We start from the raw sequence: 24,597 nt of genomic DNA, 5'->3' as shown, positions 1-24,597 counted from the left end.
GATGTGTGCAATATCAATTTCGGGGAGAGCTTCCGAAGAAACGCATATTGCCTTTGTTTGATGCATATTGCGACAACCACGGAACAACTTTGACAAGACCATGGTGAGCGCGTAAATGAAGTCATTTCTAATGCGGCACCCTTGAGTGGTTGAACGAGCTGCCGGGTCTTTTTGTGTGACCGGGCCTAGACGATCTATTGCCGGGTAGTTATGGGCTTTCCTCGAGCGCCGAGGTTCTTCTTGGGGGGCATTGAACAAAGATGTTGCAGTGAGTATAACATGGGCTGGGTGGGTTTAACCACGCTTTTTAGACAGGAAGTCTGTATCCTCTTGTCCACGGAAAATTGAACGTTTTCCCCACGGCATTATCCCTCGAAAACACGTCGGTACGAGCGACTACTCCGTACGAATCCAAGCAACCAGGCAAACCTTTCCCTGCCCAGTGATAGCGCCAAGGGGGGAGAGAGCCAAGAATTCGGGTATGCACAAGGGTGACGGATCGGACGAAGAGCTCGTGGGAAACCACGGGTATTTTGTCATGAGCGGGCTGTTTATAACGTGTTAAGATTTTCGCGGAGTTGGCAGAAACGAGAAAAGGTGGGACCCTACGGGAGTATAAGAGCCGCGTGAGTTTGCTCCGAACGCTTTCGTTTGTGTTTAGGCGGATGCGGCTAAAATAGAGCGGACCCTCGCGGAAAGTGTGAAATGGTTGGGCATGTTCAATGACCAGATTGGGCAGTTGATAGGACGGCGTAATCATCTCCAATGACAAGTGTCGAATATCTAATGAAGCATCTTTTGTTAGGTTGTACCACGGATGCAGGCAAAAAAAACCGCCCTTTGTCACCGTATGTGTGAGCGTGGGCCATTGTTAACTTAATTGTTCGCGGGAATCACAAAGTACCTTATTTTTTTTGGTTCAAAACTATTACCAGAGTTGGCAAAAGCCCAGAAAGTCCACATCAGCGGAGACTGTACCGTGGGGAGGACTTTTACCCCTACCACTATATTACTGTAATCATAATAGTGTCTGGTATTGGATCGATATTAAGGTTAAAAAGAGCGAAAGAAAATACGACCAAAAATGATAGTTGTCGTGCAACGTGGCGGTATATTTGTCATGTAACAGATCCCAACTGCGGTGACCGTGCCGTTTGTTTAACTCTCTGTTCCTGCATGGAACAAGGTACAACAAAAAAAAAATCATGTTCTCAGTTGCCAAGCCTCAATCTGATTCATAAGAGATCGCTCGTGGTAGAGAGTTGAGATGGCGGCGTTGGGCAAGGATAATTTTCATGTAGTCCTGGTTTTGCCTAGCAAGGCGGACTTTTGATATTACAAGGTACAGCCAATAGGTGCCTTACTCTGTCGGTAAGCATTAGATGAGGTACAGGGGATGCTCGTCCGCTCGTCCGGCCCGACATCGTATTAATACGACCAAGGTGTTTCCTTCCCTTTTTCCCCCAAATTCCCCCGTTGGTCTAACTTTTTATGTTGATTTTTCTCTTTTCCCTTTTCCCCGATACCTTTTTTTTGCCTCAGCTCTCTCTCTCTCTGTATTCCGTAGGAACTATTTCCATGGCTGCCGAATTCGATGCTATACCCTAGATGCCTCAAGCGTCCCCTCATACAATGCCCATTATGTACGGAGTACAGCATCTTGCTTGAGGCAATATGTGGGCCCGATCTGCAAAAAGAGGGGCATTCGATCACCGATCTTGCTTACCTGGGTGCCTTGGGCGATCCCCCTGCCCTAGATGAGGTGGGTATGATGTTGCTTGCTGTCCGTTGTATGGATCCCGTGGTGAGAAATGGAAGACTAAATACTAATTCGAGAATCAACAGTAGCAGAAAAGAAGGAAAAGAAGCGAGCGAAAAAGTCAGCAGTGTTGATCAACCGCTAATTTTGCCCACAAGTGTTATACTGTATTGGGCGCACAAAGAAAAAAAAGGTATTTGCCGTCGGCTCCACCAAGTACTACCACGTATCTGGAAGATAAGCTCTCGTCGGTACCCGCAATGGCAGCGATCGCTTGTGATTAGACCAAACTCTCAAGCACCTCCGTCCCTGTCAACATTATTTTTGTTTTTACCCCACCTTTGACCTCGATAAACGCGCCTTTTTTTGTTTTAACACCACTTTTTTTACCCTTTGATGTCGCCTTGACAACTAAAAAAGACTCAAGCCATACTCTCGGTCCGCGCACGATGGAGTTCGTTAATTATCCCTATACTGCGCTAGTGGAGGTGAGGAGGGTCCTTGAAACCCGTCGGCCGAGTGGCTTCTTATTTGGGGCTTTGGAGGGCAGACGAGGGAATGCTTGGGTCCCTGTATTCGTCTAGTGATTTTTTTTTTCCTTTTCCCCGGTACACACCTCGCCCTACAATCCAAAGTAAGGTACCTACATTAGCCCAATACATTTTGGGGTTATTTACCTCACTTGGCCAGCGCCACCACTTCTGATCGGGGCTTTTCATAGTCGTCGTCATCATATTTTTCTGGGATTCTCTTCTCCCTGCCGTTCCTTTCCGTGACGCTCTCCTGCCCCTCATCGGACTGCTTGCTGTAATTTCTGGCCATCATCGCATTATACACCCAAAAGGCAAGAGCGCAGACACAAGGAACACCCTTTAGACCCTGTCTCCGTCCCTCAAAATGGGTTCCGTCACCATGTCGACATCTACCATGGAAGAGACCGCCACCCCGGCCAAGTCAGTAAACGGCAGTGGCCACCGCCCGCCCCTCTCCACCATCCTCCCGCCCATGATCCTCGGCTCCGCCACCTTCAACTCCCAGTACGTCCGAGACCCGTCCGCGATGCCGGCTCGCCCCATCGTCTCCCGCGCCTTCGACCTGGGCATCCGCGCCTTTGACACATCGCCCTACTACGGCCCCGCCGAGCTCCTCCTGGGCGACGCGCTCGCCGCCGCCGCCAGGCCCCGCGACTCGTACCTCCTCATCAGCAAGGCCGGGCGCGTCGGCCCCACGACGTTTGACTACTCGCCCGCCGCCGTCACCGCCTCCATCCACCGCAGCCTCGAGCGCCTGCGCACCCCCTACCTCGACCTGGCGTACCTCCACGACGTCGAGTTCGTCACCACGGCCGACGTCCTGGCCGGGCTCGGCGCCCTCCGCGCCCTCCAATCCCAGGGCCTGATCCGCTACGTCGGCATCTCGGGCTACCCCGTGGCCCGCCTGCTGGAGCTCGCCGAGGCCATCACCGCCACCACGGGCAGCCCCGTCGACGCCATCCTCAGCTACGCGCACTTTTCCGTGCAAAACACCATCCTCGCCGCCCCCGAAACCCTCGCGCGCTTCCGCCGCGCCGGCGTCGACGTCGTCCTCAACGCCAGCATCCTCGCCATGGGCCTGCTGACGCCCGGCATCTCGGCCGGCCCCCAGGAGAGCTGGCACCCGGCGCCCGAGGGCCTGCGCGCCGCCTGCGTGGCGCTGCGCAAGGAGTGCGCCGCCCGCGGCGGCAAGAGGCTCGAGGAGATCGCCATCGAGTACGCGCTGAGGGAGTGGGGCCGCTTGGCGATCGACGCCGGCGTGGCGGTGGGCAGGGGTGTGGGGCAGCAGACCGTCGGCGGCACCGTCATCGGGGTGACGAGCGTGCGGGAGCTCGAGGAGACGATGGCGGCGTGGGCCTCGGCCTGTCGGGATCTGGGGCTGGTGGAGGATGGCCACAAGGCCGGCGTGACGAATGGTAACGGTCATGTGGATGCCGTCGGCGGTGCCAAGGGAGGGCCCGAGGATGTGGTTGCGTTTGTCAGGGACGTCATGTGGCCGATCCTGGGCGAGTGGAAGGACTTTTCTTGGGATAGTCCGCACAAGGGTTGGTTCGGTGAGCACGGGAACGTGGTTGGTTCCAAGGATCCAATGAGCAATGGTCACTGAGACGAGTTGTTGAAAGGAAGGCTTTTTTTTTAATACCCTGGTGTAATGCAATATTTTATTCTTCAGACTAGTTGGCGCTCTATATATCAGGTAATTCTTTTAGACCGGTCAAGGCTTTCATAGACGATATGTAACGGCATTTACATCCACGTATAGATCTGGCCATGTCAGAACCGCTCCCACTGTTGAGTGGATGAAATTGGACCGCCAAGGCTCAGAAGAAACGACATGTGCACTGATCTTGTAGCAGATTTAGATTTGAGTCATCCCGACCACGCTGTGACTGTTAATCTTTCTAAGGGGCGGGACACGCTCGGGCTTATGCTGCGCAACTGAAATTTTCGAAAATATCATCGTTGATTGTAATAAAGAAATCAAAAAAGAAAAAAACAAAGCTAAAGAACAACTGTAGCATAAAACATCAAGACAATTTCCTAGCCTTATGAACCGTGCCGTCAAGCGTTACCTGAACTCCATCAAACAATCATGCCCATGGAATAAAAAAAAAAAATAAGTTAGGAGATTTCTTTGCCGTCTATGCGTGCACCGTATGGTCAGAAACAAAGGAAAATTGCACCAAAGCTCGCAGTTCGATCTTTCGAGGCCATCCGCATGCCCCTGAACGCAGAACATCAACCATCAACTCCACCTTCTTCCCGAGAATAAAAGGATAAAACCCAAAATATCACCAAGTGGTGGCCACTAAATATTCCCATACACAGTGTCACCGCCCGATTCTTACGCGGACTGCTGGCGCTGCTGCTGCTGATCATCGTGCTGCGCAGTGGGCTTAATGTCCAGCTGTTTGTTGGTCTCAAAGCCCTCGTTGTTAAGCGCAGGGGTTCCTGGCGTTACCACCAACTCCGGAGGGGACGGTGCTTCTCCGGCGTCCTTGCTCGGCGGCTTGTTGTCGGATGCGTTCTCAAGATGCTGCACCTCTGTGGCGTCATGGGATTTCGCATGGTCAACCTCGTCCAGAACGTCCACCACTTCCGACAAGCTGGTCATGTTTGGAGTGGGCTCGACACCAGTCGCTGCCGTCCGCCCTTCGTCAGCAACACCGCCCGAAGCGTCAACGAAGGACGAATCCGAGACCGACGATACGTTGCTGATCTGGCGCAGGTGGGAATGACCGCCAGGCCGTTGTGGTGATGAGATGGGCTGGGACCCGGCGGGCATGCTCGAAGAGGCACCGGCCTCTGCGTGTTCACTGGAGTCTCCAGAATTTGCTGCCATTGGCCTCTCGACCCCCTTCCCCTTGTCACCACCAGCAGCTGTCGCCGATTCTGGACTGCCCGATCCCGATGCGGCCACGGCGCTAGCCACACTGGCCTCCATGCGCAGGTTTGAAGCGGCACTGTTTCCCCGCCGCCTTCCCAGACCGAGGCCGGGCAAGCTGAGGGCGCTGCCGGCGATGGAGCTGTTACCGCTGGAGCCCGTGTACGGCCCGGACCCAGAGCTCTTGGCTGCGGCCTTGGCAGCCTTCTTGTCCTCCTTCTCCTTGCGCTTGGCTTCCTTGCGTTCTTCCTTCTCTGCCTTGCGTTTCCGCTCTTCCTCCGCAGCCAGAGACAACCTGATGGCTTCGGCAAACATCATCTCCTCGAGGTCCTCCATACGGCTCCTGCGCGCACCCATGATCCCCCGACCGGAGCTGCTTCTCGCCTCTCCGGTCCCTGGAGACGCAGATTCGCTCTCAGCTGCAGCGGCCTCTGGCCTGGCGGGGCTGTTGCTCGCGGCTGCGTTGGTCGATGGTCCCGGCGCGGTCCTCTCGGCTGTGTTGCGTCTGCTGAACCTTCCTATCCTAAGGGACCGTTGCTGCTCGTTGTTGCTCATCAGGAATGCCGCCGTGTGCAGGGCAGTGGCGGCCGCAGCACGCCGCGCAATATGTGCCCGCTGCGCGGCAAGCTTTGTCGCCCAGTCCGGCCTCACGCGGTCCGTTGTGACGACGTTCGGGGCATTAGCCGACAGTGATTGCGTTCGTCTTCTGCTGTGTCCCATGCTTGTCGGGGATGCCAGGGACGACGGGGAGAGGCTTGAGTTGAGCGAGCTGCTGCTGGACATGGCCGTGCCCATGGTGCCCATGTGCGGAGTTGGACTCGAATACGTCAGACCGCGGCGGAACGGTGGGGGGTCGTACGTGACACCGAGCTCTGGCTGTTGGCAGTAGGGACAGCAGGCCGGCTCCGAAATCAGCAAACCAGCCTGCTCCTCCGGGGGCCTCTCCGAGTTTTGGGCGTCGCCATGGCCGTCGGGGTAGTGAGGATCGGCACGCTTTATCTGCACAAAGCATTCGCTACAGATGGGCTGGTCACAGCATCGTGTGTGGTTCAGGTAGGGCGGATAGTACAGGAAGCAGATGGGGCACTCGCTTCCGTCCTTGTACAAAAACACCTCCATGGGCTGACCATTCACAAAAGGATCATGCGGGAGCTTTATCTCGCGAGGCGCTGCTATGTCAGTGGTCGAGTTGTTACGCGAGGATGACAGGTTCAGCGCCGCTGCGATGCCTTTGGATCGTTTAAAGGGACTCTTGCTGCTCGGTGCCGAGGTGGGGGACGGCAAACTAGAGCCGAGTCCTGAGCCGCTCCTGTCGGATGCGGTGGACTGTGTCCTGCCACCCATAGGCACCATGAGACTATCAATGTTTTGTGTAGAAGCCGCGGGCGAGGTGGCTGATATAGGTCGGGGTATCAGCTCATCCGGGGGAATGGCATCGGCGGCAGGCAAAGGTAGACCCCGAGCAGCTGCAACTATTTGGTACTCGGTCCATGTCTCTGAGAAGTCGTTCAGGCCTCTCCAGAATGGCGCCAATCTTCGCTCGATCTGCCATTGTATAATGCGTCAGCCATTAGTCCAGCTGTTTTTGAGCGGGCCCACACTCCCAGAGAGAAGCAAGACAGCGTAGGAGAATCAATTACCTGCAATTGTCGAACTACTGCCTTGTTAAAGTCCTCTGTGCCGACATATGTACCCAATGTAACCAGATATCCACCATCCACATGCTCCTCTTTCAAGCTTCGTTCTCTCTCTATGAGACGCGCCTGTCTTTCTCGTTCGAGCTTCCTCGCCTCTCGCTCTTGCTTCGTCTCCCGTCGTTCGTATGGGGGTTGTGTCGAGGATGAGGAGCCGGCGCTGATTCCGAAGAGTCCGCCGAGATCGGATCGGCTGGCTCGGTTTCTGGGTCTGCTGGACGAGGAGCCGGATGCGTGATGGCCGGATGCATGTGATCGAGGATCGTGAGGGGACAAGGGAGCGTTAGGGTCCCTCGCCTCCTTGGTGTGCGAGTTTCCCATGTTTGAAGCAGCAGATCGGCACGGCGTGCCCGATTGGAGATTGCCAAGACGATGTTTGGTTCAGCGGGAACACCTCGGTGCCCGATGGGCTAAAAAAAAAAAAAAAAGCGAAAAAATCGCGTGACAAAATCGTCCGGAGATCCGGGGGGTGGTCAAAGGCTGATGGGAGGATAGGCCTGGCTTTTGCACGGGACGATGATCGTTCGGACCGATGTCCTTATTGCTGACGCCTCGGAGACTTGGGGGCGACGAGTCAGCGCCGATGGCTACGCGCAGAAGGAGAAGAAAAAAAAAACAAAAACGAATGGCCAAATATCTGCCGCGTATTTCCGTATCTTCAATCGCTTCAAGAGGAAATGGAGGGAGAAGATCTCTCAAGTTGAGAGATCAGACGCGTGTACGGATTCGACGTTACTGCTGATGGGGACCTTGGCAGCAGATGCAGATGGAGGCTGACGATGGTTCGGCGTTGGGCCAAGCGATTGCTGACTGGTCGAGGGACAAGCTGCGTGTGTCTTGGGTGAATGCGTGCGTCTGTGTGCCCCAAGGTGTAGTGTTTGGTACAAAGTCAGAGCTAGGTACGGTCGGGTCGAAATCGGTTGAAGCTAGGGTCGTTGGTCAGGCCTCGAATTACAGCTCAGCTTGGCACGAGCTTGACCGAAAGAATGAAGATTGGCCTGGATTTTTTTGGTGGAATCATGTGCGTCAAGGGCCTTATCGAAGAAAGCAATTCTAATCTAGACTTCCAAGGCGGAGAACAATTGAATAATCTGAATGTGGCTATGCTATGCCCAGCATCTCACTGCTTGCAATCATATCATGAACGGGTTGCCATAAAGTGTATCCCTATAACAGTACCGCAATATGCTTCCTGAGTCTGGACTCTACCAAGGCGGTTGTTGACGTTGGTGACTTCGTAGTGAGGTCACAGGCCAGGTTCGACATGAATCGCAGCAAGGTATTGTGGAGACGGGGCTCGCGGAACGTCGAATCAGAAGATGATTTAGCTCTTTCAGCTGCCAAATTTCGCGCCCAGATTAACCAGTAGTAGTGTTATAAAGTATCGCTGATAAAGAATCGGCTTGGTGATCCTCGATAGGTAAAATATAAGTTTGTTACAAAATAAAGGTTTTAGATTTGACAGCATAAACTTGCGGATCAGGCGAGCAAGTGCATGTCTCAATCGATTCGGAGTGTGAGGGGATTCTCTTCTTGAGGGGTACGAACCGAAGCCTGGTCGAAGCCCATGTGGTAAAGAGGGGGTGGGGTATCAAATGTGGGGAGCCGAGTACCTCGCGCCAAGACTCGACAGGTTTTTGTCAATTACGGAGCAGGTACCTACCTTGTCAAGCTTGTGAACCAGGTAGGATCCAGCCTCCTCCAATCTTCAACTTTTGAATGCAGTCAATCGCTTCAAGATTTCCTACAATAAACACCAACCACCTGATCCAACCTGTCAACACACTTTTGATCTTGTTGTTTGAACGTATATCAAATTCCAGCCATCTTCAATTCAAAGCTTCATTAGACTAGCTTGGTTCGTCTTGTCAACGTCAACTGACATTTGCCGTAAAGTCACATCACACCGACTGAGCTGAGAGCGAGCGAGACTTTAAAACTAGAATAGTCTATCTGTCTGGTTCTAGATTAGACGCAGGCTAGACTCATCTCTTTCGTCGGACGTGGGAAAAGCTTCAGCTTGCAAACTCTTGGCTTTTGCTTGTGCCAAACGTTTGCTCAATGTCCATTCTGCATTGGCACAGCGCCGTTGGTTCTTGGCCTCTCATGTCTATCTTCAATTCATCCCATCCATTGACAAAGTTCAAGTCGCCAAGGGACCCCATTCCGTGAGCACTGGTGGTCAAATCGCCAAATCTCACCGACTGCCAGGGCTGGCTTACCTAAGTCCCAAGTCGCGGAACCAGACTTCTAGACTGGTTTGTGATCACAGGGTGAAGCTTCGGTTGCATACCAACAGGGCGCCAGCAGGGTTCTTCAGCCGGTTATTTCCTTGGGTCGTCGCCTAGCCTACGCCTAGGGCAGTTTCCGCAAGGCAACTTCAGGGTCGATGGTGTTATTTTTTTTTGCTTGGCTGCTTTCTCCGGCAGGCATGTACAGACGACAGGTATTTGTTTCCAAGCTGCGGTGTGAATAAAGTGAATTTTCATTATGTTACTAAAATTATATACTACTACCTCGGGATTTCCCTAGGTATTGAAAGAGAAGTGCTGGTCGGTATCAGCAGGCATTATTATGGAAGAAAGCCAAAGTCGAAGCCCTTGTCATCCTCGAATGAGATCTCTGGTAAGAAGGTTTCCCTCTGCAAGGGTGTTTCGGTTTGAACGGGTAGTAGTTCCCTCGACGTGGGCAGTTGTTCGCTTGACATCAGAAGCTCCCTGCTCTCTCTTATAGTTTCCAGCACTTCTGGACTCCATTCCCTGTCTCTGGGCTCCTCGATGGACTGCTTGCGTGCATCTCCAGAGTGGGTCGAGGGTACTGCTGCGTAGTCCTCTTCTATTACGGACGACTCGTATCCAGCGTCCTCGTCGCTCTGGTAGTCATCGCTAGGGTACTCATCGCTTGGGTACTCATCCACCTCTAAATCACGCTCGCGCTCCTCCGAGGACTCGTCCGTCTGCTCTGCTTCCACCACCTTCAACTGAACCACGGGCCCCTGATCCTTGGGATGGATCGGCATGCACTGCGAGTTCTCTCCGCCGTTGAGAGTCTGCGCCCTCGAGAGCGATTTTGAGCTCGTCACGTCGATCTCCTGGATGCTGGACCTGGCAGAGGTTGTGGCCACGGCAATGATGGTGCTGTCGCCCTCGGTCAACATCTCAAAGTCGAGGTCCTCATGCTCGTCACCATACGCGTCGTTGTCCATCTCCATCTCGCCCGCGGCAGCCGTGTCGCGGTCCTCGCGGGGGTAATTCTCAAAGCTGCTCGCGGCGCTCACGAAGCTGTCGGACCGCTTGCTGAAGACGGAGCTCGGCCTGTCGCTCCGGGCGCTGGGGCTCCTCGTGGTGCCAACGACGGACGACCCTTCCTCCATCATCAACACGCCCGACATGGAGCTGGCGACCGACACGCTCGCGACGGACACCTCGCCGTCGTCGCAGACCTCGGCGCGCGAAGGGGTCCGCAGCTCGGGCACCACGGGGGTGGGCGCCGACTTCTTGGCCTCGAGGTACGAGTAGCGGGCCTTGGGCGACTCGCAGGTGCCCGAGGCCTGCCACCAGGCCAGCGCCACGGCCCTGGCGCTCGCGCTGCTGGGGGTCCGGCAGGGGCCCGAGGCCTGCCACCAGGCCAGCGCCACGGCCCTGGCGCTCGCGCTGCTGGGGGTCCGGCAGGGGCCCTGGCGGATGATGGCGGCGTCGCCGCTCCCGGAGAGGGAGGGCGGCTCGAGGCGCTCGCAGGGGTCCAGCTCGATGTTGTCGTAGCTGTCGTCCTCCATGTGGTACAGCGGGAGGCGGTACCGGACCTCGCGGGGCTTCTGGGGCGGCGGCAGCGTCATCTCGCCGCTCCTGCGGGACGACGGGGCCAGCGAGTGCTGCGACGTCGCCGGGCTGCCGGCTAGCGTGGGCACCGACGTGGCGAACGAGTAGTGCGGCTGCAGCTCCCGCACGGTAGAGGCGGTCTGGGGCCGGCCGTCCGACACGCTGGTGCCGCCGCAGCGGTCCTCGAACCTGCTCAGCCGCGTGTTTTGCCGCTCCAGCTCGTCGACGAAGCTGGGCTCTTCAGGGTCCTCGGGCTTGGGCCTGAACAAGGACGTGATTTGCCTGCGGTACTTGTACAGCAGGAAGAAGAGGAACAGGGCAATAATGACACCGGCTGTTTTATTTGTGAGATGGCTTGCGTATTAGATCTGGCCCGACACAAAACCTGTCTGATGCGTAAAAAAAAAAAAAGTCCACACAAACAAACTCACCTATCGATCCGCCAATGACGGCAGACCTGTCAGAAGATGTGGCGTTCCCGTCAGCCATGTCGGGGGCCGTCTCCGGGTTGCTCGAGGGAGTTGCGTTTGCGGTTCCGTTGCTGCCCTGGACATTAATCCCCGGTTGTGGAGCAGGACTTGTTTTCCCAGCAGCGATGCTCGTGGTATTTGAGATGCTCGAGATTATCGGTGCGGCGCTCGCTTGCACCACGGTCGATGACGGCGGTGGTGTTTCTGTCGCCGCGGGAGCCCTCTGCGTTTGTGTGGGAGCCTGGGTTTGCACCGGGATGGGAAACACTGTTGGTCTCTCCATCAGAGGCGGCCCGACTTCGTCCAGCTGCCGGACGTGTAGACCTTGGATGAATCCCATCGTGTGAGCCCAGCTGCCTCTCCCCCTCTTTCAGGTGAGGGTGGCGTGTTCGAATCGGGTGAAATCTGGTGTCCAGGAATATCGTTTTTTTCTTCTTCTTCTGTTCGTTTTGCCCCCCAAGGCAAATACAACTGGGGGGTTATTTTCTTTATTTCTTCGGATTAAAAGAAAGTTTGGCCCAGTTTGGCCGGAGTGTCGAACTCAATGCGTGATGCCCGATCCGGAAGGGGGTTCGATGATGGAGAAACCAAAAGATAGAAAAAAAAAGGATGAATGAATGAAAGGGGTCAAAGGAGAGTTGCCAGACGAGATGGGAAAAGCGGGAGCAAGGCAGCTCAAAAACGGCAGTCCGAGGGAAAAAAAGAGACAAGCTTTTTTCTCATGTAATGATAGTCAATGCACCTACATTGGGCAGGAAAAAAAAAGAGAAGAAAAAGAAAACGGACGTGAGAGGGACGATCAAGCCCGGGCCGGAGAGATATGCTGTATCACGGCGCATGAGAAAAAAGAGAAAAAAAAAAGAGTCTGATCGATCGGTTCTACCATTTTGCCCAGTACTAAAGTGGAAAGGAGAAGGGAAAAAAGGGAAAAAGAATCCAGATTGATCATGCGACCACACGGACAGACCCGGTAGTAAGTCTCTCAGGGAATCATACTAGCGAATAAAAGAAAAGAAAAAAACAAAAAAAAAGCAGTAGAGGATCAAAGCTCCCCCTTCCATTGTTCTATCACTAAATTCTTCCAGTCCCAAGTGCCTTGTGCCAAGGTTCGCCATCAACACGTCTTTGAACGCGTTTGTGCGGCTGTTGTTGCCTTGGAAATAGGGCGGGGGGGAGAGCGTGTTTCGTCAAAGCGGGTGGGAATCCGACAGGTTTCAAGCCAATGCACAACGAGAAAGGTCAGAGATTCTCAAGAATGGCCACTCCGGGTTAGATCTGGCGTCCTTGAGGGACGGAAATAGGACCGCCGTTGGAGGTCGTGATGATCTAGCGTCGGGGCTAGAAGGATTTTGGTGCGCCCCGACCGCGAACCTGAAAGAGAAAACATAGGCTGCTGGGGCTTCTTTGTTCAGAAGCTCTACCGCCAGAGTCTTAGCGTGGAACATGGTCAGTCTGAGTACTTTTGCCTAGGGCTACTTGTTTAGTTGATGATTACGGACACGAGGCGAGCGATTAGAAAAAAAAAAGGATAGTGTGGGAAGCAAGGTGACCTTTTTGTCGAGAACAAAAACAATAACAACAAAAGCCAAGAGACGATAAAAACAACTAGAAAAAAAACAAAAAACAAACGCCGTGTCCTTCTCGTGTCTGATACAAACAGACAATAGTCCACACTTGTCAAACTTCACGTCAATATGGCAATAGCCATTACGAGGCAGGAACGTAACCTTTTGGCCTGGGGCATGTTGACACGACGTGCTTGTGCGTACGTCGAGCTGAGGAGTGATGGCCTCTGTGTTTTCTGTGGTGACTTTGTTTTTCATCTCAACTGATTTGTTGTTTTGTTGGAAAAAGACCACGCCACGGGCCGAATCATCTTTTGTCTTGTGCAAAGATGAGAGGCAGGTGCTTATTAAGAGGCACTCATTTCAGGAGAAAACCAAAAAGGGCACTACAGATTACAGACATGAGTATTATGGTGGGATCAGTGAAAAACCCCCTAGTGCCTGAATCCTCCGCTATGATTTATTACTGTTCCTTGAGGCAGTATGCACAGGCCCTTGTCTGCAGACTAGGAGCTATCTGGTCAGGGGCACAGGTTGAATCGACAACAATTATGGTGCACCAAGATGGGTTGGAGCCCATCTCCGGCCAGAAAAGGGGTCGATATGCCGACTTGCGGGGCTAGGAACTATTGCGATAGTATCCATCGGCGAGGACGAGGTAAGGCTGGCTGATATCTTGCCGGGGTGCAACGCATCCCAAGGAACTGGCATCGTCTGGATCGCCCCTGCCTCCTGATCAAGGAAAGAGCAAAACAAAGACCCCTATTTCAGTTCAGTTCAGAGATGGATCCGAAAAAAGGCAGCCATGTCGAATTCTTTTGTTTCTCATGTCGCCAAGCAACAAAGAGTGACCAACTCGAACGTCTCCAATCAAACTCTCAACGAGAATTCTCCCCGATGGAGACTTCAATCCCGCACCTGGGAAAGCTGACCGACGCCGCAGAAAGCAAAATCTGCTCAGAGGTAAAGCATTACAAAGAGCGGTCCGGTATACACACCAGCCGGGCGCATCCTCCACCTGGCCACCTCGGGCAAGCAGGCCTTGTGGTCTCCCACCGCTCTAAGAGTCGAGGTTTTTAACATGACGGACCATTTTCGAGGAGTGGACCAAGATGTTTGCGAATGCGCCTGAGCAGACTATTATGATGTTTTCAACACAATGTTGGGTTTTTTCTTTGCCAAGAAGCACTATGATCGAATTGGTATCAGATTACGCTATTGACAAAAGCCTCCCATCAAACAAGTACTAAAACTGATGATTGATCACGTATTTTCTCGTCATAATTCTTCCCGACAAAACCAACAAAAAACTACTAGCCGCCTGAAAGCTAGCCCGGTCAGAACAACCGTCCTGCCCGTTTAGAAATAACCGGTTCATACTGCACGGTGATATCCGTCGTGCACACTATGGCCCCCTCGAGCGGATGCATACCCACATCAGCCCCATCCCTAAACGCCTCGGCAGCCTTTCTCTCGGCGCCCCCAGCAATCGACACATTGCTCCTGTTGCTCAGACTATAGCACACACCCACGGTGCTGCCAGCGGTTCCGATGGCGCGCAACTCGGCCTGCAGCAACCGCGAGCAAGTGGCGGCGTCGGACGTGTTGGACTCGACGTCCCGCGCCTCGAGCTTCTCGTCGTCCCCTGCTACCCGCGACGCGATCGCCCGATCGGTAGTCGAACCACTGACAACCGACCACGCAGTGTCTAGTGGCGTCTTTCTGGCCCCCGGGCTGGGCTGCACGGCGTTGCCATCCCTGGCGACGACCACCTCTGCGGAGGCGCGAAACAGCCGCGGCCACCAGGAGCGTGCGAGGCCGCGCAGGGCAGGCACGCAGGCGCAGATTATGGCCAGGTTGGCCTCGACGTTGGAGACGACAAAGGTGATGGGGTAGGTCAGGTCGGCGTCGCGGGGGAGGGGGAACATGGACATGTTGTAGAGGGTGCAGAAGTACCAGAGGCGGCCGATGCTGACGAACGTGACACTTGACGATTGAAAGAGAAGACATTAGTTTTGGACAAGAGCAGGCAGTAAACGGAGCCACGTTTTTTTTCGCACTTGGCACAAACTCACATGGAACCCAGCAAAAACACCCCCAGCACGGCCGTCTTCATGTGCCTCGAGATCCTCAGGTGCAAAAAGATGCAAAACGGCAGCGCGAGCACCAGCACGTCCGTAAAGATGGCAATGCCGGCGCCGGCGATGTAAAACTCAAACTGCTCGTTGCAGGCGCCGTTGGACGCGGAAAAGGCCCAGTTGGTCCGCACGGGGCTGCACTGCAGCATGGCGGTCAGGGTGGTGGCGGCCATGGCGACGAGGTTGAGCGAGTTGGTGGCGTGGATGGCCCACCTCACGGGCCGGCGGTGGCCGCCCAGCCGCAGCAGGAACATGAGCACGGCCGACTTGCAGAGCGGCAGGATCGGGTGGTAAAACACCTGCACGATGTAGTTCCACCGGCCCGCCCTGGAGAGGTCCAGCTGGTCTAGGGGCACGTCGCGGAGGTGGATCCCCAGGAAGCTGGTTTTGGTGACTGGGAAGTGGTGTTAGTGGGGGTGCTGTTCTCAGTCGTGTATTGGAGCTGGCGTCTCAGGGGGGGCTTACACATGTAGCTACCGACCGTCATTGGTATCATCAAAAGCATTGCCAACCCCATAAGGATGTCATCTGTAGTAGAAGAACATCGTTAGCAAGGCAGATACACAGTAGCCAAGGTAGGAATGTCGTGCAAAAGGACAAACTGTATCATACCAATCCATATCTGTCGCGCCCTTGTCCGGCTGTATATCCTCAGGCTGACCATGAAAAACGCCATTATTGGGAATATGCAGATGATGGCCAGAGCTACATTTTGCTGGTTCGAGGTTGGGTTGACATTGGCAGTCTGAAACGTAAACCTGTCCGGCTGCAGGATTCTTGACGCATTGGCGGACAGCGATTCTGTATGAGCACCATGCTCCCCTGACAGGTTGTAGTTTGCCAGCACGTAGACTGGATGTGCGATTGGCATTATGGGCTGTATCTGAAAGAAGGAGGAAAAGGACGAGTTTGGGCAGAACAAGAGAATTTGCAGCAAGCAAGATAGTTGGTGAGCAGGATAATGAGCCCCTGGGACAGAGTACATTGTCGACGGCCAAGAGTTGACTACACAATGGGTAATATAAGTGGCCGACTTGAATTCGAAAGCGCCAAGTCTTCCACTCCCGAAACAACATTCTGGATGTTTTAAGGAGTGAGGTGGCTGCACGTCATGAGGCTCTCTGATGCACCGTATGAGATTATTTGATAGTAAAGTATTCAGCTGAGAGTAAATGTCTCACAAAAACATAGAGTGTATAGGGACTGCAGGTGACACCAAAGTTCCCCACGTTTCGGAGCAAATGCAAGTACACGCTCCATCTCTTACGAGACAAACAAGCCATGGGGTTTTATCCCGAAATCTTTTGTTGCAGTCCCGTTCCGCACCCGTACTGTTTGCGTGTGACGTGAAGAAAATCGGGAAAATGAATCTGCACAAAGAGCCCTCTCCGCCGGGGAGGCAAAAAAAGATAACATGTCGTCTCGGCCGGCACGCTGAGCCCGCTCTGTGTACTTTGTCTGATGGGAAAAGTCCCATACTGTAGATCATGAAGAATCGGAAACGCTACTTTGCCACCCAGCTAGGGGTATCTGGTTGGCGTCCGCGTTGTCCGTTCCAGGAGGCGCAAAAAAAGTGTAAGAGAATTGGAGTAGCAGAGACAAAGGAAATGAAGGAGATGGCAAGGAAGGATGATTCAAGGAAAAGGGAGCAACTCGGCAAGGAACGTGCAAGGAAAGGAGACAGGCCGTTAGTGTCGGGATCCAGGCCCATAGAGCAACACGCCTCCCCCGTTGTCGGAGTCGTCGTCAGACTCCCCCTCAAGCTCATACAAGCTTGGAGAAGAAGGAGCAGACGAGATGCTGGTCGCCGGAGACCCGAGGCTGCTGCTGTCCGGCAAAGATGAGAGGTCAAGCCTGGCAAAGGCGTCAGAGTCGGGCTCCGTGTCATCTTCAGAGAAGGCCAGCATCGGCGAAGCTGCACCAGCCAACCCAGCAGCAGTGGGAGGCTGGAGGGCCCCCACGGAAACAAAATGCGTGCGTCCGCCACCGGCAACACTTCCCCCACCAGCCACGGATCTGGTGATGCCCGTGACAGAATCCGGGTGGCAGCGCGCGGCGCGCCCACTCAGCTGCGAGATCTGCTCCAGGGCGGAAGCGCGAAGCGCGTCGATGACGCCCTGCAGGACCCTCCGCTTGTCGACGAACCCCGGGTCGTCTGCGCCGAGCAGCGGCGGGCTCCAGCCGGGGTAGATGTTCTCGTGCGAGTCCGGGACGAAGCAGCCGATGGGGTGGCCCTCGATGTACCGCCGGCAGCAGTAGCAGGCGGGCTTGCTGCAGCCGATGAAGCGCTCGCCGAGGGCGAAGAGCCGGCGCGCGGCCCAAAAGTGCTCCAGCACCAGGATCTCGGCGTGCACGCGGCGGGGCCTGCCGTTGTACTGCCTCGCCATCCGCCCGAGCACCGCGTGGCGCATGTCGAGCTCCTGGAGGGCGGCTTGGTACTCGCCCAGCCTGCGGTCGTCGGTCGGCAGCATCCGCTTGGCGATCTTGTCGAGCGTCGTGTCCGCGTCTGGTGCCGGCACCAGGACCCCGGGGATGGCTGGCGCCTGGCGGATCGTAAAAGGATTGTCCCAGATCTCCTGGAGGCAGGCCGCGTGCTGGACCAGCCGCTTCGGGCGCCGTATGTGGTCGGCCAGCCGTCCAATGTAGTGCTGGACGCCAGAGTAGGGGGACATGGAGTCGTCTGTAATGTTGGCGTTGGGCCTATCCTGTAGTCCTTTTGCTCTCAGAACTGCCATGTTATGGTCATGTCTGTGGCTGTATGCGAGGGAGCATACTCCCATGTTGTCTAGCTCGGCATCTTGAAAGACGAGCATCCAATCCAAAAGACGTTGATCTAAAAGATTACTCTTGGTCATTAGTTACTGGAGTAATGAAAAGAGGCAATAGGAGTAGTGAGTGTATCATACCTTGTTCAGTTCCGCCCTGAAGCCTAGGTGTGCATAATTTGATGTTGCGCCTAAGATAACGGAGTTCGGTGCTGACCCGATCATTCGCCGCTTGCATACAATGAGCGGTGAGTCTTTGAATCGACTGCTCTCTGGCAGCATCCGTCTCATGCACAAGACTTTGTTGGATGATACTCAGACTCGTGCCGAGAAACCTCTCGACACGGTCAGCGACGGCCCCTGTGGCGTTGAGAGCAAACCAAAATATGTATTGGTCGGCGCAATCCTCGACAGCGATGGCAGTCGTGGTGTCTCCGCCCTTCCAAAAGTCGCAGATGTAAGCCAGGTCATTGAGGGACTGCCGCCGCTTGAACTGGTCTGTCCCATCGTCCTGAGAGGTTCTGGTGTGTTCGCCCCTGGTCTTGCCAAGAGCGTAGACGAGGTTCATGGGCTCATAGAAGCGACGAAGAAACTTGAAGTAATCATTCTTGCTTGGCTCGCGTCTACCCCGAAGAGCTTGGGAGCTTTTGTTAGCCTTTGATCGGACCATGGTGAGTGTTGATGAGGGATAGGGTATTGAGTACAGATGGAGTATAAGATTGGCCCGACTTGCATCGAATTCGGCCTGTTTAGAGCAGCAATCTAGGGTAGTTCTATGGTAGTTTATATAGGCAATGGGACAATCTCGTCAAGGATGCAAGCTCTGTTAGAAACTACACACAGAATCCAGCATAGCCCCTGAGGTGCTGCTCGTTTGGCACAGGGGCTCTCGGTTTGTTGGTGGCTGCGATTTTGAGCAATGCAATACCAGACTAGGAGGCTCTGCAGCGCACACAATATCACCCAAGAATTCAAGCGTTGTCAAGTATTTGGACTCGTATCTTTGCGGTAATCAAGCATACACATCCATGTACCTACCTTGGGACCTGGAGTACTTGTCAACTCAATCAAGCAATCGGTCCACTTGCTCAAAACTGCAAAAGTTCTATATCGAGGCTGAAGCACGTCACAAAAGAATGGCCAACTGAGCAACTCGGATAATCAATCAAGAACCGCTGAGGGGCCCTCCGACAAGGCATTTCGAACGGTCGCGGCCCCGCCATGCCTTGGTCCCGTTCTTGGTTGGCCGTCGTTTGCTCAAGTGCGTACGGGGCCAGAATCCGCGGCCGCCCCCCTCATTTCGGAAAGGCTGTGAGCGGCAGCGAAGAACCTGTCCCGCGCAACTGCGTGGGGGGGAGCTCGCGTCATTTCCAAACGCGGTTTTTTTTTAGCTTGTTCCCAGTTTCCTGCAGCCAATGCAACGCGTTGGTCCTATTTAGCAGAGGCCTACCACTCACACCCACCTGCTGCAGCTTTGGACGCGTTGACGCCTAACGAATAGTAGAAAAACTTGAGACGGGGCAGGCAAGGCTGGGTGTTTTGGAGTCATACGCTGCCAGCAAATTATTGGTCGCTTGGGTAGGGTGGTTGTGTATGCGCGCGCGCTGTCTCCCAAGGCGGTTCCAACAATTGTGCCTGCCGGAGCTCAGCCTTTTTGCGAGAACATTCCATTGCCAACACCACTGCATCCAAGCATCACTTGCTAGAGAGGTACTCGAATTCGTCAATTGACTGCTTTGGAGTACTAAGAGACCAAAAGTCCCTCGATACCTTGCGAACCACGGAAACTCATGGAACTTCCAAGACGAGTCCGCGGCTGCCTGACGGTTGCCTATTCTGACTAAATGATGCGTTGGATTTCGAGATGGATTATGAGGCTCAAAGATCGATCCGCTGTCTGTCTTGCCTATAAATAAATGCGTGTGGCAACATCTAGAACTAAATTCCATCCTTAGGCATTAGTCTAGCAAACCACCTTCCCTGGTTCATCAATCCCACCACCTATTGCCCATTAGACTTGCATCCAATGTCGTACAACAATACTTACTACAACGACAGCTCTGGCACTCAGGATCCCAATGCCGAGTGGTATGTGCAAGGCAGCGAGTACCAGATGTCCGGCTACACCTACCACGACGCGCAGCAAGGTCCGGTGCAGTACGACGCCACTGGTCAGCCTCTTTAGAGCGCCGATCAGCAGTACTCCCCCAACGCCGGAGCCTCGCACCCAGCCGAGGCCGGCCATGAAGACCACCTATGGCCTACTTACCGTGGCCATTTTCACGAGAATGCCCTCGAGTCCCTCGAGGGCCTGCGTCCGCGCCGTGACAGGAGGTACCACTGCCAAGACACCCAGACCGGATCCGGCGACTGCACTGAGTCGTGCGAAAACAGATCGCTTCTCAAGTATGCACCAAGGAGGCAGCTCTTTCAAAAAAGAAGAAATCTCCTCTAACCCCTCCCTGGTTTTTTTTGTTCTTCCAAATAATACGCAAACACGAAACCAGCATTCTAACCATGTTCACACGCGCGCAGGAAGCACCTCAGGGTCCACGTCAAGCCCGTCGTCTGCCCGTTCATGTTCAGCCCCATCACGCCTCAGTGCGACCGCAGGACGGCGGGGCAGGGCGACATGAAGCGGCACGTCCTTGCCCACCACCGCGCCTGGGCCGAAAGGAAGGGACTGGTGGATGGGGAGCACGTGTGCCCGCATTGTGGTGACGATTTCACGCGGAGCGACAACTTGACTAGGCACATTCGGAATACGCACCGGTAGGCGGTGGGATAATTGACATCGGGTGCTTTTTTTTCTTTTTTTCAATGCTTTCCATCATTTTTCTATCCTTGTTATTATTATCATCATGATGCAGTCTTGAATTATTTCCCTTTTCGTCTGCGGGCTGTGCACCGTACTTCGTACTTATCACTCAGTTGATATTACCGGCAAATCGTTCCTCTGGATGCCGTGCAAAAGGAGGAACAATAAAAACCGTTCAATAAACTCCATACATATAGCCACGAGCTATACCTTAAACTCCAAAGTCCAGGCCACAATATATAAACACCAAGACACTTAACCGTCTTGGCAGGCGGACAATTCGGCGGACCGAAATCTTTATTTCATTGCCCTGTAATTAACAACCAACAAAATTAAATTCCTGTGGTTCGAATCAAGAGCCTATTGGTTGCCCAAGAAACAGTAAGCCATGGAAGGTTGCATACCCAGGTATATGACTCGGTACCGATCTCCTGCTATGTAGAACGATTGGGGGTTCCCCCGCTACGCCAAGATGCGGCTTCGGGTGAAGGCCTTGGTACCCTCCGTTGCCGAGTATGCCGGCAGGTGTTGACCTGCAGAATTCCGGCAAGGGGATACCTGGAAAGTATATTTACCGAGAGGGGTTCTACTATCGTCCATTTACCTAGCAAGCCTGTTTTAAGCTGGCATTGTCCAATCGACTCGAGAGGACAGCGAGTGGACCAGCAATAAAGTAAAGAAAAGAAAAGTCTAACTTTTTGGTCCCTGATCGCTTCCATCCGATCACCAAAAAGATGCTGCCCACCACAGGCTACAAGGCCCTGCTCCAGGGCATCTCGGCCCTTTCCCTCCTAGCCCTGAGCGCATCCCAGGCCTCGGACGCAGCGACCTACGACTACGTGGTGGTCGGCAGCGGACCGGGCGGCGGCGTGGTGGCGACGAACCTCGCCAAGGCGGGCTACTCGGTGTTCCTGCTCGAGGCGGGCGACGCCAGCGCGGCGGGCGGATTCGGGACCTACTCGCCGACCGTCACGTGGGACTTTTTCGTCCGCCACTACCCCGAGGGCGACCCGCGCAACGAACAGTACAGCCACCTGACCTGGAAGACGCCCGAGGGCAAGTACTGGGTCGGGCAGACCGGGGCGCCGGCGGGCTCGGAGCTGCTGGGCGTGTACTACCCGCGCGGGGCGACGCTGGGCGGCAGCAGCATGATCAACGCCATGGCCGCGTGGCTGCCCAGCGATGGGGACTGGGACTACCACGCCAACGTCACGGGAGACGACACTTGGAGGTGAGTGAAGAGCTGTGGGCAATCCAAGTAAATTTTTTTTGTTTTGGAGACCAACGAAAAAACTCACAAAAACACAATCAGGGCCGACAACATGCGCAAGGTGTTTGAGAGGATGGAAAAAAACAACTACCTGACCCGCGGCGCACCGGGCCACGGCTTCGACGGCTACTTCCAGACGCAGATGGGCACCAGGCAGCAGGCGCGCCTCGGGCCGCTGGCGGGCAACCGGGTCATGGAGGTGTACGCGCAGGACCTCGGCCTGACGCAGAACATGACGGAGCTGCTGACGCGCGACCCCAACGAGCCCGCCGCCGACCGCGACCAGACCCAGAGCATCTACGGGCTGGTCAGCCACCAGTACGCCAACGGCACCAGGTACAGCTCGCGCGACTACATCCAGGAGGAGGCGCGCCGGCCCGGCTCCAACCTGACCGTGTCCGTCAACTCGCTCGCCACCAGGGTGCTGTTCGACACTGCGGGGGGCTGCGGCGGCAACAACAACAACAACAACAACAAGCCGCGCGCCGTGGGCGTCGAGTACCTCGAGGGCGCGTCCGTGTACCGGGCCGACTTTCGCCACAGCGGCAGCAGCGCCGGCACCAAAAAGACCGTCATGGCCAGGCGCGAGGTCATCGTGTCCGGCGGCGCCTTCAACTCGCCGCAGATCCTCATGCTCAGCGGCGTCGGGCCCCGCGCGCACCTCGAGTCGTTCAACATCAGCGTCGTGGCCGACGTGCCCGGCGTGGGGCAGAACCTCATGGACAACCAGGAGATGCCGATCGTGGGCTCGGGCAGCGCGGGCACGGGCACGGCGGGCGTGGCCATGGTCAAGTCCAAGCACCCGGCCCACGGCGAGCGGGGACATGTTCCTGATGGGCGGGTCCGGGTTCCTCTTCCGCGGCTTTTGGCCCTCGGAGAACAGGGTCGGGGACCTGCCGCCGGAGCCCAGCAACGTCTACGGCGTCAGCATGGTCAAGGGGAGCTCGGTCAACGACAAAGGCTGGGTGAAGCTGCGCAGCGCGGACCCTCGGGACCCGCCCGAGATCAATTTCAACCACTACGCCGAGGGGTCGGGGCCGGACCTCGAGGCCATGAAGGACACCATTGCGTGGATCCGGACCGTCTACAAACGCATCGGCATCACCACCATCGAGCCGCCGTGTCCCGCCGGCGCCGACGAGGATGGATACTGCGGCGAGAGCGACGAGGCGTGGCTCCACAAGCAGACCTTTGGCCACCACCCGACCAGCACCAACAGGATCGGAGCCGACGACGACCCTTTGGCGGTGCTGGATTCCAAGTTTCGGGTGCGGGGGGTTGCCGGCTTGAGAGTGATCGACGCCAGTGCCTTTGCTCGGATTCCCGGCGTGTTCCCTGTGGTGTCTACGTTCATAATCAGCGAGAAGGCGTCGGGCGAGATGGTCGAGGAGCTTGAAGCTGGAATTGCCATTGAGGAGTGCACCATGTGAGACCTGGGAGACGAGATGACGAAGAAATGAATATTATAGGACGGACCAGTGGGGTTAGATAATAGAATTGGTCCAGTCGCCAACTAGAACTAGCCTAGTCGTCATACGTCGTCACCGATACCCGCGATACACTCGATAAGCAACCCCACTACCCGCCATTCGTACCTAGCTTAGAGTGAGGGACATTGGAAAGAGATTCATCCTTGCTAACGCATCAGGCAACGGAAATAGTCCAAAAAGCCAAAGTCCGTAGAACAACACCCCTTGGATCGGACCATACGTTTGCTTTCAGGCTCCTCGACGTTGACCAAGTCCTTGCGCAGACGTGAGTTGTGCTTCGGCCCCTTCAGTAACCCCCTAGGGCTGAGCCCACTATTGCTTACCAAAATGAATCGCAGTCGACTCGACTACTGCAGGGCCGACACACAGTGCATAAATGACGGCTATCAGTACCACGCGGTGGCCAAAGCCAATTTTGTCTGGTCGATAGCGACGACTGCCCCTAACCAGCGGGTAGATCTCGGCGACGACGCGGCGGCTGGTAGCTCCGATTCGGGATTGAGCACCCAGCGAAGAGCCGAGCAGCAGCGCCAGCAGTGACATTGGCGGCAGCCGTCAAAAGCGGGACAAGGCCGCATGTTAAAAATCAGCTTGTGTTGCCCCCGGCCCCAAAACTTGCGCTGCAAAGGCAAAGTCGGGGCGGAGCAAGGGGGTTCCTTTGGCCTCGGGAGGGACCGGCGTTCGGAGAAGAAAAAAAAAAACAGCGGCCGGCGGCGGGTTGGCCATGGCCCGGCGCTCCCAAGAAGAAGCTGACGTTCTGCCCCGTGGGTAATCCGGGTGGGGCCGACACTGGCAAAAAGGGGCTGCTGACCCCGAACAAGATGGCTGCCACGGCTCGCCCCGGTGCGTCACGCAAACCACGATTGCGTACCTCGGGTGGGAAGAAACTAGAGAAGACTGCAACCAGACCTCGAAACAAGGGTTCGCTGCGTCGCAAGAGGAATTGAGTGCAGGAGCAGTGTGGCAGTATTGGCGCTTACCGGTAGAGAGTTCCCGACGCGTGGTTCAACAGCTGATGAGCACGCGCCAGTCGTACGATTGATTGGCTGTGCTAATAAGTATATAATATGATGCTTGATTTACATAATGGTAACCTGTTTGTTTTGTATGCTTTTTATTAACAAGAGTTGCTTTTTACTGTGTCGACGTAGATAGTATTACACAACAAGACCGGCAAAATTGAATCGCATGCAACTTTTGGGTTTGGAAAAGGAGCCAATTGTGGCAACGTCCCTTTCTACCACGGTAAATCTCTAGCCTTGTTTGGTAACCCAACCGAAACCAAAAGAACCGACATGGTCGCTCGGATACGAGATTTGGCCACGAGGGTAGCGAAAAAGTCACGTGGATGACGATACAGTAGTACCTGACGTCGGAAAGAGGGAACCGATCA

The 24,597-nt window shown here is 55.1% G+C and overlaps 7 protein-coding genes across 8 annotated transcripts; 3 read left to right on the top strand and 4 right to left on the bottom strand.

The window, feature by feature from the left end:
• Positions 1-2,059: 2,059 nt before the first annotated feature.
• On the top strand, positions 2,060-4,048 carry MGG_00075 (L-galactose dehydrogenase). Its single transcript, XM_003719017.1, has one exon. It carries the CDS (start codon positions 2,657-2,659, stop codon positions 3,896-3,898), a length of 1,242 nt encoding a protein of 413 aa, XP_003719065.1. The 5' UTR covers positions 2,060-2,656; the 3' UTR covers positions 3,899-4,048.
• A 588-nt stretch (positions 4,049-4,636) lies between these two features.
• On the bottom strand, positions 4,637-7,191 carry MGG_00076 (C2H2 zinc finger protein; the record flags this gene model as incomplete). The annotated part of the gene is made up of 2 exons (XM_003719016.1): positions 4,637-6,721; positions 6,817-7,191. The coding sequence occupies 2 exons, from the start codon at positions 7,189-7,191 to the stop codon at positions 4,637-4,639; spliced, it is 2,460 nt and encodes an 819-aa protein (XP_003719064.1).
• A 2,251-nt stretch (positions 7,192-9,442) lies between these two features.
• MGG_00077 (uncharacterized protein) lies at positions 9,443-11,498 on the bottom strand (the record flags this gene model as incomplete). Its single annotated transcript, XM_003719015.1, has 2 exons — positions 9,443-11,022; positions 11,120-11,498. 2 exons carry the CDS (start codon positions 11,496-11,498, stop codon positions 9,443-9,445), a joined length of 1,959 nt encoding a protein of 652 aa, XP_003719063.1.
• Positions 11,499-13,680: 2,182 nt separating this feature from the next.
• Positions 13,681-15,529, bottom strand: MGG_00078 (uncharacterized protein; the record flags this gene model as incomplete). Its single annotated transcript, XM_003719014.1, has 5 exons — positions 15,474-15,529; positions 15,327-15,389; positions 14,799-15,255; positions 14,104-14,709; positions 13,681-13,783 (listed from the first exon to the last, which is right to left on the bottom strand). The coding sequence occupies exons 1-5, from the start codon at positions 15,523-15,525 to the stop codon at positions 13,681-13,683; spliced, it is 1,281 nt and encodes a 426-aa protein (XP_003719062.1). The 5' UTR covers positions 15,526-15,529.
• Positions 15,530-16,415: 886 nt separating this feature from the next.
• On the bottom strand, positions 16,416-18,721 carry MGG_00079 (the record flags this gene model as incomplete). Of its 2 annotated transcripts, XM_003719012.1 has the most annotated exons (3): positions 18,331-18,721; positions 17,768-18,262; positions 16,550-17,694 (listed from the first exon to the last, which is right to left on the bottom strand). In XM_003719012.1, the coding sequence occupies exons 1-3, from the start codon at positions 18,359-18,361 to the stop codon at positions 16,550-16,552; spliced, it is 1,671 nt and encodes a 556-aa protein (XP_003719060.1). In that variant the 5' UTR covers positions 18,362-18,721. The 2 variants fall into 2 exon arrangements, with proteins under 2 accessions (XP_003719061.1, XP_003719060.1); XM_003719013.1 differs by having other exon boundaries at positions 16,416-17,694; positions 17,768-18,354.
• A 931-nt stretch (positions 18,722-19,652) lies between these two features.
• Positions 19,653-20,402, top strand: MGG_00080 (uncharacterized protein; the record flags this gene model as incomplete). Its single annotated transcript, XM_003719011.1, has 3 exons — positions 19,653-19,714; positions 19,770-20,091; positions 20,166-20,402. 3 exons carry the CDS (start codon positions 19,653-19,655, stop codon positions 20,400-20,402), a joined length of 621 nt encoding a protein of 206 aa, XP_003719059.1.
• A 695-nt stretch (positions 20,403-21,097) lies between these two features.
• On the top strand, positions 21,098-23,744 carry MGG_11676 (choline dehydrogenase; the record flags this gene model as incomplete). Its single annotated transcript, XM_003719010.1, has 5 exons — positions 21,098-21,675; positions 21,757-22,561; positions 22,593-23,140; positions 23,437-23,469; positions 23,543-23,744. Exons 1-5 carry the CDS (start codon positions 21,179-21,181, stop codon positions 23,742-23,744), a joined length of 2,085 nt encoding a protein of 694 aa, XP_003719058.1. The 5' UTR covers positions 21,098-21,178.
• Between the last annotated feature and the right edge of the window lie 853 nt (positions 23,745-24,597).

The sequence above is a fragment of the Pyricularia oryzae genome, chromosome 5, assembly GCF_000002495.2.
Source record: "Pyricularia oryzae 70-15 chromosome 5, whole genome shotgun sequence".
Taxonomy (NCBI): domain Eukaryota; kingdom Fungi; phylum Ascomycota; class Sordariomycetes; order Magnaporthales; family Pyriculariaceae; genus Pyricularia; species Pyricularia oryzae.
The sequence above is the reverse complement of the archived record's forward strand: the minus strand, read 5'-3'. Positions and strand labels throughout refer to the sequence as shown.

Coding starts and splice junctions, on each gene's coding strand:
- MGG_00075 (XM_003719017.1), top strand. CDS start 2,657: ATGGGTTCCGTCACCATGTCGACATCTACCATGGAAGAGACCGCCACC.